General features: G+C 36.8%; 1 protein-coding gene and 1 long non-coding RNA gene across 2 annotated transcripts in view; one reads left to right on the top strand and one right to left on the bottom strand.

The window, feature by feature from the left end:
* The window catches only part of TERB1 (telomere repeat binding bouquet formation protein 1), a 33,445-nt gene that overhangs the window by 5,487 nt on the left and 10,788 nt on the right, over window positions 1-17,170 (bottom strand). Inside the window, exons 8-16 of the mRNA XM_088830569.1 lie at window positions 14,508-14,660; window positions 12,994-13,125; window positions 11,777-11,902; window positions 10,520-10,677; window positions 9,340-9,689; window positions 7,734-7,798; window positions 7,338-7,433; window positions 2,186-2,335; window positions 1,816-1,881 (exon numbers count right to left, since the gene is read on the bottom strand). Coding sequence (XP_088686695.1) covers window positions 1,816-1,881; window positions 2,186-2,335; window positions 7,338-7,433; window positions 7,734-7,798; window positions 9,340-9,689; window positions 10,520-10,677; window positions 11,777-11,902; window positions 12,994-13,125; window positions 14,508-14,660 — 1,296 coding nt within the window. The remainder of the gene's footprint in view (window positions 1-1,815; window positions 1,882-2,185; window positions 2,336-7,337; window positions 7,434-7,733; window positions 7,799-9,339; window positions 9,690-10,519; window positions 10,678-11,776; window positions 11,903-12,993; window positions 13,126-14,507; window positions 14,661-17,170) is intronic.
* The window catches only part of LOC148774389 (uncharacterized), a 33,161-nt gene continuing 16,774 nt past the window's right edge, over window positions 784-17,170 (top strand). The window contains exon 1 of the long non-coding RNA XR_016035903.1: window positions 784-995. This is a non-coding gene — a long non-coding RNA (uncharacterized LOC148774389). The remainder of the gene's footprint in view (window positions 996-17,170) is intronic.

Here is a 17,170-nt window from a genome sequence, read left to right as displayed (position 1 = left end):
CTCTTTGTGATCCCATGGACTGCAGTCTGCCAGGTTCCTTTGTCCATGGGATTCTCCAAGCAAGATTACTGGAGTGGGTTGCCATGCCCACCTCCAGGGGATCTTCCTGACCCATGTCTCCTGCCTTGGCAGGCAGGTTCTTTACCACTAGTGCCACCTGGGAAGCCCCATAAGATATAAGACCAATCTAATCACTACCTCCTCAAAATGCCTAATTTTGAAAAAAAGCAGGCCAACTTATTATTTGATTTTAACTAAGTGGTTCTAACCTACAAAAAAGATTTAGGTGTTTATGAGTTGAAAATGATCCTAACGGTATTTAGGATCCCTTTGTATAATCAATATATAGGAATAATTATGTATATTTCATGAGGTTCTGCAAATGACTTTACTATGAAAAATGATTATTGAACATTTTTAGTTGATTTATATTTGCTTTTGAGACATGCTGCTGAAGAAATTCTATTGTTAATTTGATGCCAACTCCTTATCAAAGACAAGATTTCCAATGCAACATTTCTATGGAAAAATATCTATTTTCTAACAGTTTCGACAGAAAATATTACTTCAAAAAGTGGGCTACCCTATACTGGTACTGCACTTAATTTTAACTTATATGCAGAAATTTTAATCTTGAAAAAGACCCAGTTATAAAAAGTAAATTTGAAATTTCTTTCAAGATTTTGGCAGTGAAAATGGAGAAACAAAATGAGTGGCAAAATGTTTCCTGGATGGATCAAGCCCAGACCTCTTCACAATAAATAACAGAATGACTCTACAGTTACTCTATAGTTAGTTACTAATGGCTATTAATTGAGTACAAGTAATGTACTCAATTGCTTACTCTTATTCTGCAGGTACTAATTCCATACGAACAGAAGAAAATGGTAATGTTCTTTAAGTCTCATGCTGCTAAGTCGCTTCAGTTGTGTCCGACTCTGTGTGACCCCATAGACGGCAGCCCACCAGGCTCCCCCGTCCCTGGGATCCTCCAGGTAAGAACACTGGAGTGGGTTGCCATTTCCTTCTCCAATGCATGAAAGTGAAAAGTGAGAATGAAGTCGCTCAGCCGTGTCCGACTCTTCGCGGCCCCATGGATTGCAGCCTACCAGGCTCCTCTGCCCATGGGATTTTCCAGGCAAGAGTACTGGAGTGGGTTGCCATTGCCTTCTCCATTAAGTCTCATGATAAATTTGAAATGGTGATAAACCTGACCTGTTAACCCTGTAGTTTAATAAAAACTCCTATAAATTAACTCATAGTTTGAGAAGTTTGAGAAGAATTTTTAAGCAGGGATCTAAGCTTTGTACTATTTGTCTCTTCAGTTTTGATTATTTGAAGTGCTAAAATAGAAATGTGATACAGAGGAATGAACCGGAGGTTCTGAAGAAAGACAAACTTGCATTTGAATCTAAGTTCTGCCATTTGCTCACTGGCAAATTTTGGCTATTCAGGGATTTTCCTATTGCTATGCAACTTAAAAGAAAAGAAAGTAAAGTGGAAATAAAGTAATACCTTATCTTACAATTTTATTTTATGAAATAAAGGAAATAGTATCTATAAAACATCTAATACATAATGGGTTCTTAATAAATGTTAAGTTTTCTGCTGCTCCTTCCCCAGCTGGAAAGCAAGAGATGAGCGAGTGGCATGGGGAAGGGAGGAGGGAAACCTGTTTTCTCAGGAAATATGACTTATCAGAGCCAAGGGTTATTATTTAGAAGCTGCTAATGATGTGACTGAGAACAATCATTGAGCTGTTCTGTTTCAGGAATATATGAAATTTATATTTATTTAAAAATTAAGTATATTCACTTATTCTTCCAGGGGTAGTAGATTCACTACTGAGTTGACGTCTTCTATGCGGGGTCAGCAGAATTTCTGAAAAATACGAAAACATTTAGCCTACTTAGAGTATTAATCTGAGTAGTGTCACATCAATTCCATTAGTATGATATTTCCTTTTTCCCCCTTCTAATGGGAATCCTTAGGTGGATTAGAAGAATTTTTAAACCACCAGAGACTAAATCTACTCCCTGGGAACATTTTAAATCATGGTTGCTCAGAGACAGATTTTCTTTTCAACACTTTTTGTACCCTTTAGCTTTCAATATACTTAACGTTCTAGATCATAGTTCAGAAGGTACAGTCATAATTACAGTCTTAAAACTGCTGAATTAATTACTTTTGTTACAGATAAGTGATTTCCTTAGTTCACTTTTATATCTGTCTTCAGCTTCCACAATGACTTTGTGACGATCACATTGGTATGGGCAACAGTGCAAGAGCTTGCTAAAATTTCGACTATTCAGGGATTTTCCTACTGCTATGCAACCTAAAAGAAAACAAATTAAAATGATGCATAGATGTTATAAAATATTTAATAACAAATTTATGAAATCTAATATCTTTATGATGGTAACTGAAGTGAAATCAGGAAGTTAATTATAAATACATCAAGAAACTCAAAGCCACCTCATATGAAAGAGTAAAGACAACAAATACAATGCAGGGAAACAAGTGTTGCCACAGAGGTGTAAACATTTATGGTGATATAGGAAAGGAGCTTCTAGCTTGGTCTAATTCTGAGCAGGAGTCACTGTCAGGGAAGATATCCAAAAGAAGTGACCCTTAGGCTCAGTCATCTTTTTTTTTTAATATTATGGAACTCTTCAAATACATGAGAATGAATGGAAAAGAATAATGAACCATCATGTATCCATCCTCTAGCTTCAACTATTCTTAACTCATGGCCAATCATATTTTATCTCCCTCTACCTACTCCCTCTACCTACCTGCCTTCCTGTACACACTGAATTATGAAGCCTGGAAGTTGCATTTGAGTATTATTTCATATGCATTCTTAACAGATAAGAACTCTTTTTAAAAAGTACTTATTTTGTCTTATTTTTTTAATGGCAAAACCACTATCACACCTAAGAAAATTATGCTTAATGTAATCTAATATCCAGTCAGTGCTCAAATTTTCCCATCATTTTAAAACTTTCTCTTTATGGTCGGCTTATTTGAATCATGATTCAAACAAGGTTGACCATTACATTCAGCTGATGTCTCTTGAGTTTCTTTTAATCTATCAATTCTCCTCTCTTCCTCTTTGTCATTTGCCTGTTGGAGACACCAGGTCATTTGTAATGTGCAGGTTCCCAAAGTTGGGGTTTTGCTGATTACATCCTAGTTGTATCCTTTAAAATGTTCCTGTGTGCCCAAGAAACTGTTAATTAGATCTAGATAACTGGACCAAGACCATCCCCATGGAAAAGAAATGCAAAAAAGCAAAATGGCTGTCTGAGGAGGCCTTACAAATAGCTGTGAAAAGAAGAGAGGCGAAAAGCAAAGGAGAAAAGGAAAGATACAGGCATCTGAATGCAGAGTTCCAAAGAATAGAAAGGAGACATAAGAAAGCCTTCCTCAGTGATCAATGCAAAGAAATAGAGGAAAACAACAGAATAGGAAAAACAAGAGATCTCTTCAAGAAACTTAGAGATTCCAAGGGAACATTTCATGCAAAGATGGGCTCGATAAAGGACAGAAATGGTATGGACCTAACAGAAGCAGAAGATATTAAGAAGAGGTGGCAAGAATACACAGAAGAACTGTACAAAAAAGATCTTCACGACCAAGACAGTCACGATAACATGATCACTGACCTAGAGCCAGACATCTTGGAATGTGAAGTCAAGTGGGCCTTAGGAAGCATCACTATGAACAAAGCTAGTGGAGGTGATGGAATTCCAGTTGAGCTATTTCAAATCTTGAAAGATGATGCTGTGAAAGTGCTGCACTCAATATGCCAGCAAATTTGGAAAACTCAGCAGTGGCCATAGGACTGGAAAAGGTCAGTCTTCATTCCAATCCCAAAGAAACGCAATGCCAAAGAATGCTCAAATTACCGCACAATTGCACTCATCTCACACGCTAGTAAAGTCATGCTCAAAATTCTCCAAGCCAGGCTTCAGCAATATGTGAACCGTGAACTACCAGATGTTCAAGCAGGTTTTAGAAAAGGCAGAGGCACCAGAGGTCAAATTGCCAACATCCGCTGGATCATGGAGAAAGCAAGAGAGTTCCAGAAAAACATCTATTTCTGCTTCATTGACTATGCCAAAGCCTTTGACTGTGTGGATCACAATAAACTGTGGAATATTCTGAAAGAGATGGGAATACCAGACCACCTGACCTGCCTCTTGAGAAACCTGTATGCAGGTCAGGAAGCAACAGTTAGAACTGGACATGGAACAACAGACTGGTTCCAAGTAGGAAAAGGAGTACGTCAAGGTTGTATATTGTCACCCTGCTTATTTAACTTATATGTAGAGTACATCATGAGGAACGCTGGGCTGGAAGAAGCACAAGCTGGAATCAAGATTGCTGGGAGAAATATCAATAACCTCAGATATGCAGATGACACCACCCTTATGGCAGAAAGTGAAGAGGAACTAAAAAGCCTCTTGAGGAAAGTGAAAGAGGAGAGGGAAAAGGTTGGCCTGAAGCTCAACATTCAGAAAACAAAGATCATGGCATCTGGTCCCATCACTTCATGGGAAATAGATGGAAAAACAGTGGAAACAGTGTCAGACTTTATTTTTTGGGCTCCAAAATTACTGCAGATGCTGATTGCAGCCAGGAAATTAAAAGACGCTTACTCCTTAGAAGGAAAGTTATGACCAACCTTGATAGTATATTAAAAAGCAGAGACATTACTTTGCCAACCAAGGTCCGTCTAGTCAAGGCTATAGTTTTTCCCGTGGTCATGTATGGATGTGAGAGTTGGACTGTGAAGAAAGCTGATCGCCGAAGAATTGATGCTTTTGAACTGTGGTGTTGGAGAAGACTCTTGAGAGTCCCTTGTACTGCAAGGAGATCCAACCAGTCCATTCTAAAGGAGATCAATCCTGGGTGTTCACTGGAAGGACTGATGCTAAAGCTGAAACTGCAATACTTTGGCCACCTCATGCGACGAGTTGACTCACTGGAAAAAACTCTGATGCTGGGAAAGGTTGGGGGCGGGAGGAGAAGGGGACGACAGAGAATGAGATGGCTGGATGGCATCACCGACTTTATGGACATGAATTTGAGTGAACTCTGGGAGTTGGTGATGGACAGGGAGGCCTGGCGTGCTGTGATTCATGGGGTCGTGGAGAGTCGGAAACGACTGAGCGACTGAACTGATCAGATTAAGTTGTTTTTAGTAGAATTTGTCACAGGTAGTACTGTGGACTTCTAACTGCATTGTATTAACAGACACATAAAGTCTGACTATCTTTTTTTAAATGTTAACATGGATCAATAGATTCAGGTAATGTTAGCCACATCCATACATTATAAGGTATTCTATCTGCCTGTCACCTAAAGGAAAAGTTAGCCAGACAGAAAGTTGGCAGGGATGAGGACATTTTAAGTACAAAGAACATGTGCAAAAGCACAGGAGAGTGAGAAAGTGTAGTGTGTTCAGACAATCAGGTGTCGTGTGTGGCTGGAGTATAGGTATGAGAGAAGCGTGGGAGAAAAGTTGAGGCTGGTAAGGGTTGCCAGGGGCCAATCAACAAGAGTCTTGAGAACCATCCTAAGGATTTTTAGCTATCTTCAAGTCAATGGGAGAACTGAGGGATATTTATCAAGCAGGGATATGATGTAATTTGTCTAACAGAAAGCTCAGCTGAAAGTAAGAGAATGAGTTGATGGGTAACTTAAATAGTCCAGAAAACAAATGAGGGGATTCTGAAATACAACATTTGCTGGGAGAAGGCAGAGATTTCTGAGGTAAAATTGATGAATAATGAGCTATTAGGGTAAAAGAGACGTTGAGGACAATGCTCAATTGTGGTGGATCAAATGGCAGAGTCTGGAATAAGCATGGCACATTTCTGGTAGAACAAATGTGCAGTAAAATTTTACAAGTGGAAAAAGAACAAAATTCCACACAATTTTAAAAGCCAGGCAGAGAGTTTGATTTGGTGAGTTACAGAGAAGCACTGAGGGTTCTTTACCCTGGTAACATGATAAAAAGCACATGAGGAAGAGAAGTTAATAGCAATATGCATGACTTGGGAGTTGGTGAGACTTGAGACTGAAAGACTGCTACAGAGTTGCTGGAGTAATTGAAGCATGAAGGACAAGAGGCCTGTGTGGGAAAGAAAGAAAGAACCAAATCTGATAGACTAGAAATAGGGGATGTACGGAGAAAAGACAGTTACAGATGACTCAATGTTTGAAATCTGGGGGGCCAGAAGAATAGTGGCAATATTAACAATAATGAAGATGCTGGAGGGAGGGCAGTTTAAGGAGAAAGGTGTTGTGTTTTGGATATATTAAACTTGAAATAACAAGATATTAAAGTGAGTATGTCCTGGATACAGCTGGAAATAGCAGAATGTGGCTATAACCCAAGGTACAAGTAAAGTGTGGAGATACAGATTTGAAAATCACTGGTAAAATGAGAGATGATACCACAAAAGTATATGTTGCAGCAGTGTTGAGTAAGTGCTGTAGATTATTTAGTGGGGGAAATATATGCAGAAATTTGGCAGGAAGAGAAAGATCAAGGAATAACAGATGGCTCAGTAGTAAAGAATCTGCCTGCCAATGCAGGAGACACAGAGACACAGGTTCGATCCCTGGTCAGGAAGATCCCCTGGAGGAGGAAATGGCACCCCACTCCAGTATTCTTGCGTAGGAAATTCCATGGACTGAGGAGCCTGGCCAGTTATAATCCTGCAAAGAGTTGGACACGACTGGTGGAAGACAGAAGAATAGTAGTATTTTGAGCCTAATGTGGAATAGCCTCAATTTTCTCCAAAGGGCAGATTGCAACAATAAGAGTAAACAAAGAGCAAATACTTGGATATGAAGGAGAAGAAAGGATGGAGTAAGCACTGAGGACCCTGAAGAAAAAAGAAATAATGGGACATGGAACACTAGAAAAACTTATAAATTTACTATAAATATAAAAATAGACAGTTAATACCTATGATTTTCAGAACATAATCCAGAATATATACCTATTTATTGACTCTCTGAAAATACAAAAAATGTTTACCTTACTCAGAAAAGCTAAACTTATAGATGGCGACAAAAACAGAATAATAAGGTAATTTTTAAAAACTATTAGCTGTGCTGACTCATATGAACAAATATTGGGAACACAGGCTACTGTAGATAAAAGGTATTAATTTGAATTTTTTATGACACCCAAGACTGTTATTTCTCCAAAGGGGATGAAGTTTAAATCACACCGGTAGAACTATCACAAAGTCTAGTTAATTTATGTCATATAAACTTTAATTATGAAAAACAATTACAATTAAAAAAATACTTACCTGAGCATCTATACCTCAACATTTTGGAACAACTGTCTGTTTCTAGAAAACTGATGACTTCTTTATTTATTATATCTGAACATAATGTAAATGGATCTGGAGAAAAAATTGCAAAATGCAAAGTATTTTTGATTAGTAAAAAGTATATGACATTTACAAGTTTATTAATTCTGAAAATTTTTATAAACTGTAGCCCGGGACTACACATCCAGTCATCCTAGTGGATAAACAGAAAGGTTCTGGATATTAACAAAAGATGACTGAAGCACTTAGTTTAGAAAGATAGGTAAAGGCATGGCTTGTATGTTAGAGAGAAGATATACCAATGTACATTTTTAGCTATACTAATCACCTGAATATGTTCAACAATCAAAGAAGAAACATTTTTAGCCATACCTGTTACTGGTAACTGCTGTTTTGTGTTTTTGGCAATAGGAGTTGGGTGTTTAAAAATATGGTCTCTAAAAGAAAACAGACACAAGATTACTATAAGCAAACATTGGTGTGTGAACAAATGTTTCTATATAAGCAGAGTTTGGCAGACAGAAGGAGCTGGAACCAGGATCTACCAAAACCCACCATATTCTGCCAAAGTATGGTATGCAGCAGTTACATACAAGCTTGTTTCTAAAAGTGGAGTTAACTATTATGTATAAATAGATAATAAGGACCTACGTATAGAATGGGAAACTATATTCAGTATCTTATAGTAATGTATAATGGAAAAGAATCTGAAAAAGAATAGTAAGTGAATCACTGCTGTACAGCTCAAACACGGTAACATCAACTCCACTTCAATTTAAAAAAAAAGTGGAGTTAAGCAAGACTCCAAAGGGCAGTAACACTGATGTCAGCAGAGACATGGGGAAAAAGAGAGGAAAGCAGGGAAAGAAGAAAAGCAAAAAAGAGGAAAAAACAAATTCAGTGGGCCAGAGGGCAAGAAGGCTGGCCCAAGAGCATATCTCACTAATTCCCAATTCTACATCCCTAAGAAATCAAGTTAAAATTACATGAAGAATGGTTTGGAAAAGGAAAAAGGGAATGTGATAATATAATCCATCTTTCTAACACTTGCTTTACCCTGCAACCTCCCAAAACATAGCAGCATCCTCTTCAGTCTCCCTCATAGTCCAGTAACTATCAGAAGAGCAGAACACAAGAAAGGTTCTAGGAAGAAAGGCGCTGATTTCAGGTCCAGTCCCATAGGCTACCCGTGAAGGAGAAACAACATGTACTGGAGAGGAGGCACAGGGAACACATGAAAAGGTGAGCCTAAACCAGATCTTAATCACACCTTACCCCCATTTATCAAATTAAACTTACAGACTGGCTTTTGCCAAACTGCTGATTGATAATCAATATGTGTATCGTTATTTCAGCTATAGACATTCAGTTTAAGTTTCCTGAGTATCCCTTCTAAAATTCAAATCTGATTATGCCATTTGATTTAAAATTGTCAATGGCTCCTTATACCTTATAAGTTAAAACAGAAAATCTTGAGTATGATATGCCAGACCCTAGATGAATTGGCCAAGACTGTCCCATCCAAACCCCTTTCCCAAAACCTCCTACATTAGGTTCCTCCCCAAAACCATGTTTTATCATTTTTATATCCCAGTGCTTAAGAGTATCGGAGAAGGCAATGGCAAGCCACTCCAGTACTCTTGCCTAGAAAATCCCATGGATGGAGGAGCCTGGTGGGCTGCAGTCCGTGGGATCGCTAAGGGTCGGACACGACTGAGCGACTTCACTTTCACTTTTCACTTTCACACATTGGAGAAGGAAATGGCAACCCACTCCAGTGTTCTTGCCTGGAGAATCCCAGGGATGGAGGAACCTGGTGGGCTTCCGTCTAAGGGGTCACACAGAGTCGGACACGACTGAAGTGACTCAGCAGCAGCAGCAGCAGCAGCTTAAGAGTATAGCACATTGTACTACATGCACACATCCACACAAATGCTGAATAAGTAAGTAAAAGTTAGAAACAATTATTAAATTATACCTTGACTGAGAAACAAAGCTCTTTTTTTCAGAAGTTGTTTCTTCACATAGGTTTTGTTTGCAGCTTGAATTGGCTGTACATAAAGTCTTATTCTGCCCACTCTCCCTATAACAAGCATTAACTGGATTTGCACTCCTTAACACCATCTTCACTTGATCATCATTTGTACATGCTTTAGACATGACTTTATGGGACTTAGAACCATGTAGCTTTCTAGCCTGGCTTTTATCTTTATCCTCTGCTTTGGGAAAACCACTGCTGCTATCTGCATGGAGGTGTTTCAGTGTATCTTGAATATTTATGTTCATAGATGAAACATTATTCTTATAATTCTCTCCTTGTATATTTTCCTATAATATAAAAATAAGTAAATAATTTCAAAATAATCATTTGTTTTATAATCCAAATTACACTCCCTTTAAATAATGCATAAAAAGTTTATGATTGTCAATAGAATATACATTATAAAAGATGAAGTTTACATTAGGGAGAAAGGGGAGAATATTTATTAAATGATTTGGGGACATTTGGGTAGTCAGATGGGAACATATATCTCACAATTTACACAAAAATAAAGTCAAAATAAACCATCCATATATGAACAGATTCAAGCAGTTCAAACATCTGTTGTTCAAGGGTCAACTATTACTTCTCCATTCTTTCTCTTTCTCAAACCCTTACTATGTAAATGATAGATCTCGTGACTCTATCCTCCATGTCTCTTATTTTTTCAGTCATTATTTCCACTTTTTAAAATATTTATCTTAGCTGCTTTACAGTTGTGGCACCTAGGCTTCTCTAGAGTTGTAGAGAGCAAGGGTCTGGAGTGCCTGGGCTCTGCCGTCTGCAGCAGGAAGGCTCTCTAGTTGTGAAGGCCAGGCTTAATGCCCCCACAGAATGTGGGATCTTAGTTCCCTGACCAGGAATTGAACCTGCATCCATTGTATTGGAAGATGGACTCTTAACCACTGGACCACCAGGGAAGTCCTTCATTTTCATTTTTTAAAAATACTTTTTTTCTGTGTTCAAGGAAGATTCCTCAAGTATTACTAATGAATTTTAAATTTAAAACCATAAAAATAAAAAGTAAATTTGCAAGAAAAATATTTTACCCTCCAACCTCTATTATTAAAAAAAACTTTGAAAAAAGCTCTGTATTATTTGAAACAAAAAAGCCAACCTCATTTCCTTCTGTTTCAAGTTCTTCTATTCTGCGTAAAATTTCCTTGGCTTTCTTCCAATAATCTTCAAGATTCTTCTCTTTCATATTTGTGTCCTTTAAATGCTCTTCATTTTTATCAAAAGAATATTCTCCTAGACTTAGAGATAACTTCTCAGCTTTGCAATATGGAAAAAAATAGTGAGTTTATCCATTACTAGAAATGCTATTTAGGACAAACTCATACCCCACAACCCCTTCTCTAAACTTTGCACATCCAAACCACCTTAACTGCCTAATTCATACTGAAAATGAGTGGAAAGAAAGCACTTGGCAGAAGTTGAGGACCCAAAGAGTCATAAAATAGACTTTACTTTTCAGCATTATAGGGAAAAAATAGCATGAAAACATGTTATACCAGGCATATAAACATATTCAAGTTTATGGATCCTGGTTTTAAGGTATTTTTTTAAACAGTTTCCATAACTGTGGATTATAGGTTCCTTCCTATGATTCTAAAATTTTTTACGTATTGTGGCTGCAATTTTTCTTTCAAAAGACCAAACTCCTTTTCATGGCTATTTCCTCTATGCTCCAGCCATCAATTCTTGGAGGCACCAGGTTCTCTCCTCTCACAGGACCTCTGTGACTCACTGTTGCTTATGCTTGAGACACTGGACCAAGACAAACGCCCTTCTTTTCACCTAATTAACTCTACATTCAGATCTCAGGTGAAGAATCACTTCCTCCCAAAGCCTGTTCTGCTCCAAGTCTAGGTCACTGTCTTTTATTACAGGTTAGGATCTGTGCTACATTCACTCTTAACCTTTGCATTAATTTATAATAATATATTCATTTACTTCCTATTTCTCTAGTTAAACTAAGTTCTATGAGCACATAGACTGCTGTATCTTATCACTGTCTCCCTAAAGCCTAGCACAGTGCCTTGCAAATGAGAGGCACTCAAATATTTTTCAAATTAATAAATGAACGTACTTTATATTATGATTTAATCCTATGTCACCTGTAGCTCTCAGACTTAAGTCCTACAACTAAATCTGTCCACAGTGCGTTAAATAACTGAATTATCTATACTGTTGCTCCCTTCCATAGAAGTTTTTTATAGGCTGTAATACTCTAGTTGTCATGTCAAAATTATATAATCTACTTTTCAAATGTAAGAAGAGGCTGGGAGCTAAAGGGGCTTGGTTCATCAAAGCAGATGTAAATTGCCTTTCAAAAACTTTGGTAGGTTTTTTTAAGTAATAGTAAACTTACTAATTTTTTTGCAGTTTTGAAGCACGAAAGTGGCAGCTTTGTTTAGTTCCTCACTCTGAGATTCAGTTAAGGCTTGTATCATGAGTGGAAGGCCATTGTTTTTTAAAAAGTCATACTGATTTTCCTCTGGAAAACACATCAAAAATTACAATAGAAAGCAGTTATTTCATCTTTTTTTTGTCCATACCATGGGGCTGACGAGATCTTGGTTCCCCAACCAGAGATCGAACTGATAGTGAAAGTGTCAAGTCCTAATCACTGGACCACCATGGAATTCTGAGAGTTATTTTATCTTAAACTATATGCATGAGGTCATAATTCTTTCTTGTGATAATTATGAACATAGTTCAAATTTTAAAATACAGAAAAACAAAGTTTCAAAAGTATTTTCAATTTAGAAAAGAATCTACTTACATAAGACACCTAAGTCTCATAAGTGATCATCTGTGAAATACAGCCACAGAGTAGTGTCATATCTCATAAGAGTAAATGAACTTGGTTTAAAAAAAGGTTTAGTTGCCAATTATACTGCAATTAAAAAATAAAAATTAAGAATTTTAAAGGTATAGTAAACCCTAAATTATATACAGGTGAAGAGAAATTATAGAGAAATAAATGAACGGAGAGAATGGAAAATGAGGGAAGAGAGAGCAGAAGAAGGAAGAAAGCACAAAGAAAGGGAAGTGGAAACATGGGAGGAGGAGAGACAGAAAAGTGAAGAAGGCTGGAAAGGAGCCAAGTGAACAGGGGAACAATGGCAGGAAACTAGAGAGGGAAGAAATGAAAGGGGAAGAGAAAAAATAGGAGAGAATGATAAATAGAGAAATAAAGAAAGAACTTTTGAAGGTTTTCAACAAGGGAGAGCAGTATCACATCTGTGCAGCAATGTGAGGAGTAGAAGGAAAAAACGGTGACGGAAAGGACACAAGGGGGACTCTCTAGCAAAAACACTGATGAAAGACGTTGAGGGGCTGAGGCTTAAATTGGGAAAGCAGCACTGGAATCGAGCAGAAAATGATAAGGAAGGATAAACAGATGTATTAATAGAACCACAGGCCTTAGTGACTGACTGAACACCATGGACGAAGAAGGATGAGGAGCAATGACTGGCTGGGGGACTAGGAGAAAGGCAACAGTACTTTTAAGCTGGGGAGGAAATAACAGTGTATTTCCACTCTACTATTTTAATAAACATGCTAAATAAATCCAGTACTTACCACAATCCTCCGTACAATGACCAAGAGTGAGTATGACACTAAATTTTTCTCCTGAATCCAGACTGTCAAGAAGCAGCAATGCCAGAAGTTTTGAAACAATGTGGTACTTGGATAATACAACACCAAAAGTAGCTTAAAAAGGGGAAAAAAAGGAACAAGTACAAACTTACAGCTTATCCCTACCTATACATATAGTAATTTCCAGATATTACATATAGTATTTTTCAGATCTTATCCTGGGAGAATATTATATATCTACATAGTATCTAAAATTCACATCTCATATAACATGCAATATATATGTATGACTATAAACAAATGCATTATAATAAGATGGAGGCTTATAAAGCCCTCATTAATTCCTCTTCCCATACTAAAGACATTATACTAAAGTAAATTTTTTGAAGAATGCTTTCTGCTAAGTTGTCCTGTATAGTGTTGTGAATATGAAGTAATAATACTACCTTCCCTAAAAGCTGCTTACTCTCATCTTACATACTTTGTCTTATCTAGACTGATAGTATAGACCTTCCTATGTAATCAATTCCTGCCTGTCATTGAAATACACTACTAACTGGTCATGGTTCTATTGATGTTAATGATGTAGTGAAGTATACTTGAATCTATACTGAGATGTGAAAAATTCAAGAAGTCTACCATTTTAAACTACACTTCTCATGGGTTTTTTATAGTTGTTGCAGTTTTTAAAAACAGTTCAGAGTCTAACAGTCCTGATAGTAACAAAAAGGTTGTGAATTACTCAGAGGACTATGTCATAATCATTTTTTTATCTCTAGAGCTTACATAGAGCCTAGCACATAACTGAATTTTTTAAAAATGATCTACCATTTTTTTTCAGTTATTCATGAATGTCAAGAACTGCTTATTACAAAGATTTGTGTACTATCATTCTTCAGTATTTGTACATGTGAGAAGCAGCCATGAGTTCTAGTCTGGTTCAGCCACTCACTCATTATGGTAGGATAAGTCCAACTCATACTTACCAGATAGAGGCATACCTTAATTCTTCTTATCGTTTTTTAAAATCTATAGCCATGAGTTCTAATCTGGTTCAGCCACTCACTAGTTGTGGTAGGATAAGTCCCTCTCATACTTACTGGATAGAGGCATACCTTAATTCTTTATCTCATTATTAAAAATCTATAAATTGGACTTTCCATTCCCTATGTCTCCAAAATGTCCCTTGATTTCTCATCTAATCTTTTTCATTTAATGCTGCTTTTTAAGTTAAACAAAGATTTAGGACTGATAGACTCCTCTCTTGATTCTGTCATCAAACCTGAAATCAGAAGACCTAGATTTGAATCCTTAGGGACATCATAATCTCCATGAGAAAATAAGGAGTTGGACTAGATAATTTCTAAGTTTCTCTTCCACTTATGAGAAACTAGAAGTCCAATCCATGTTTGTGTTCAATCTACCATTTCAACACTCACCATGCCGAATTCAAACAAAATGCAACTGTGGAAAAATTACTAAGCATTTTCACTCACGATTATCAGCAATGCATGCATCCACTGTCTTTGTCACCACCACTGCAAGTTTAGCACTGAAAGGAGTCTTGTGTGAATCAGATTCCAGTTGCACAAGAACTTGAGACAATACATCCAGTCCACCCACAGATATAAAGTATTTCTGAACATAAGCTTAAGGAATAAAGTAGCAGAACTATTAATACTTCAAAGAAGACAAGTATATTGTTTCATTAAATTACCTTGTACTAAATATAACATTAACTTGACTTTTAAAAATACCCACTAAAAATCCCAAAATTAAAGAATGAAAAATCTAATCCTTACCTGTGCATATACATAATCACAAGATTGATTCTATTTACTTATATACAAAACTCATTTCAACACAGTACAACCATATGTACGGTACAGTACTTCTTTCTTGTATGTTAGACATCTCATTTTATTGATCAAGAACTGGTCAATTTTGCAAGAATGATATTAAACTCAAGTCCTACAAGAGCTACAGATTCATTCATTTAGCTTGGTATTACAACTAGCAAGCTGCCTATTTTCTGAATTCCAAAATAACTCATTCCTCAGATTGGTTAAATCGACAAAAAACAAAGTAATTTAACTGTTTCAAAAAAACCCCACATATTTCATCCATCTTATTTAAGTAAGCCTAATTCTTTTACTTCTTAGAGCATAAGAGTATAACATATTACTGAGAGTCGTAACAACTATTCCAAGCAAAGATTTGATGACAGATACATTTTTTAAAAGCTTTCAGTCTTTTGTTCCCCTGTTGAAAATGATTCTGATGGGAAAGTACCCCATGGGTCTATGCATTCAATAGTCTCTATAGCCCCTATCCCAGCAGGGGACATATAATAAATGGATATATGGGCTAATGATTATAATTCTTTGATGAACCTTCTTCCCGGTCTACCCTAGAACCACAAATTGAGCCAGGATGATTTAAACACAAAAAGTACTTTTTATATTAAAATTGTTTAATAAAACACAAAGCTCTTAATCTAAAAAAAATCATGTTCAAAAATTTCTATATCTGGGAACAGACTGTTAGGAAATGTTATTTAAGGATACATAAGCATTTTCAATTTCTCCAGTTTCCCTGTGGCTTAGATAGTAAAGAATCTCCCTGCAGTGTGGGAGACCTGGGTTCTATCCCTGAGTCAGGAAGATCCCCTGGAAAAGGAAATGGCAACCCACTCCGGTATTCTTGCCTGGAAAATTCCATGGACAGACAAGCCTAGTAGGTTATAATCCTGCAAAGAGTCAGACATGACTGGTGGCAAAGGGTCAGACATGACTGACCGACTTTCATTCATTCATTCAAACGTTTTCAATATTACAGGGACTCCAAAATAGGTTTTACTAGAAAGTATTTTCAATTATATTCTATGTAATGAAAAATCTGACTTATAAGCAGAACCTCCTAGTCTACACTTGTAAAGAGTATTTAAAATTGTTGTTCAGTCACTAAATCGTGTCCAACTCTTTGTGACCCCATAGACTGCAGCATGCCATGCTTCCCTGTCTGTCCTTCACTATTTCCCAGAGTTTGCTCAAACTCATGTCTATTGAGTTGATGATGCCTCTAATCTATTTCATACCAATCCACTGAGAGTAATAAGGTCCTATATGTATTATTCATTTAAGTTGGTATTTGGAGAAAGAGGAAATGTCAAAGCATCACGGAAATAGGTTTCAATTTTTGAAATTATATAGATATATCTCCTTTGCATGTGAGCATGTGAAAGACAACTGTTTGCTTTAAATATATGAATACAGATATACCACCAGCAATGTGTGAGAAAGTTCTAGTTGTTCCACAACCTCAATATTTAATGTCACTAGACTTTTTACTTTTAGTCATGCTAGTGAGTGTATAGTGATATCTCCTTGGGGTTTTCCTGGGCACAAGTTCTTTATCAGATGTACATTTCGCAAATATTTTCTCCCAGTCAATGGCTTGCATTTTCACCTTAACAGGAACTTTTGAAAAATAAAACAGTTTGATTTCAGTGAACTCCAAATGATAATTTTTTCTTTGGTGGCTCATGTTTTTTGTGTCCTAAGAAATGTGTGTCTACTCCCAAATTATAAATATTTGCTCCTGTTTTTGTCCAGAAGTTTTATAGTTTATTTCTTATATTGACTTAAAGTTAATTTTTGTACATTGTGTTAATTTTGTATACCAGCTTCCCTGGTGGCTCAGATGGTAAAGAATCTGCCTGCAATGCGGGAGACCCAGGTTCAATCCCCAAATTGGGAAGATTCCCTGGAGAAGGGAATGGCAACCCACTCCAGCATCCTTGCCTGGAGAATTCTATGGACAGAGGAGCCTGGCGGGCTACAGTCAATAGAGTTGCAAAGAATCAGACACGATTGAGTAACTAACACTTCACTTCACTTCATACTGTGTAAGGGAAGGGTTGATATTCATATTTCACAGATAGGTAAATACTTTTACCAGCATCACTTATTTAAAATACTACATTTTCCAACACAGAGTTACTATGGCATCTTTGTAGAAAATCAACCATATATATGTGTGTGTGTGTGTGTATATGTGTGTGTATCTATTTTTAGGCTATTTTGTTGCATTGATCTATACCTACACTTACACCAGTACTACACTGTTGTACTGAGTACATATCGAAATCAGGTAACAT

The sequence above is a fragment of the Moschus berezovskii genome, chromosome 22 (genome assembly GCF_049115385.1).
Source record: "Moschus berezovskii isolate FMDL1 chromosome 22, NW_MosBer_1.0, whole genome shotgun sequence".
NCBI lineage: Eukaryota > Metazoa > Chordata > Mammalia > Artiodactyla > Moschidae > Moschus > Moschus berezovskii.
Note: the sequence above shows the minus strand (reverse complement) of the source record. Positions and strands in the feature narration are given on the sequence as shown.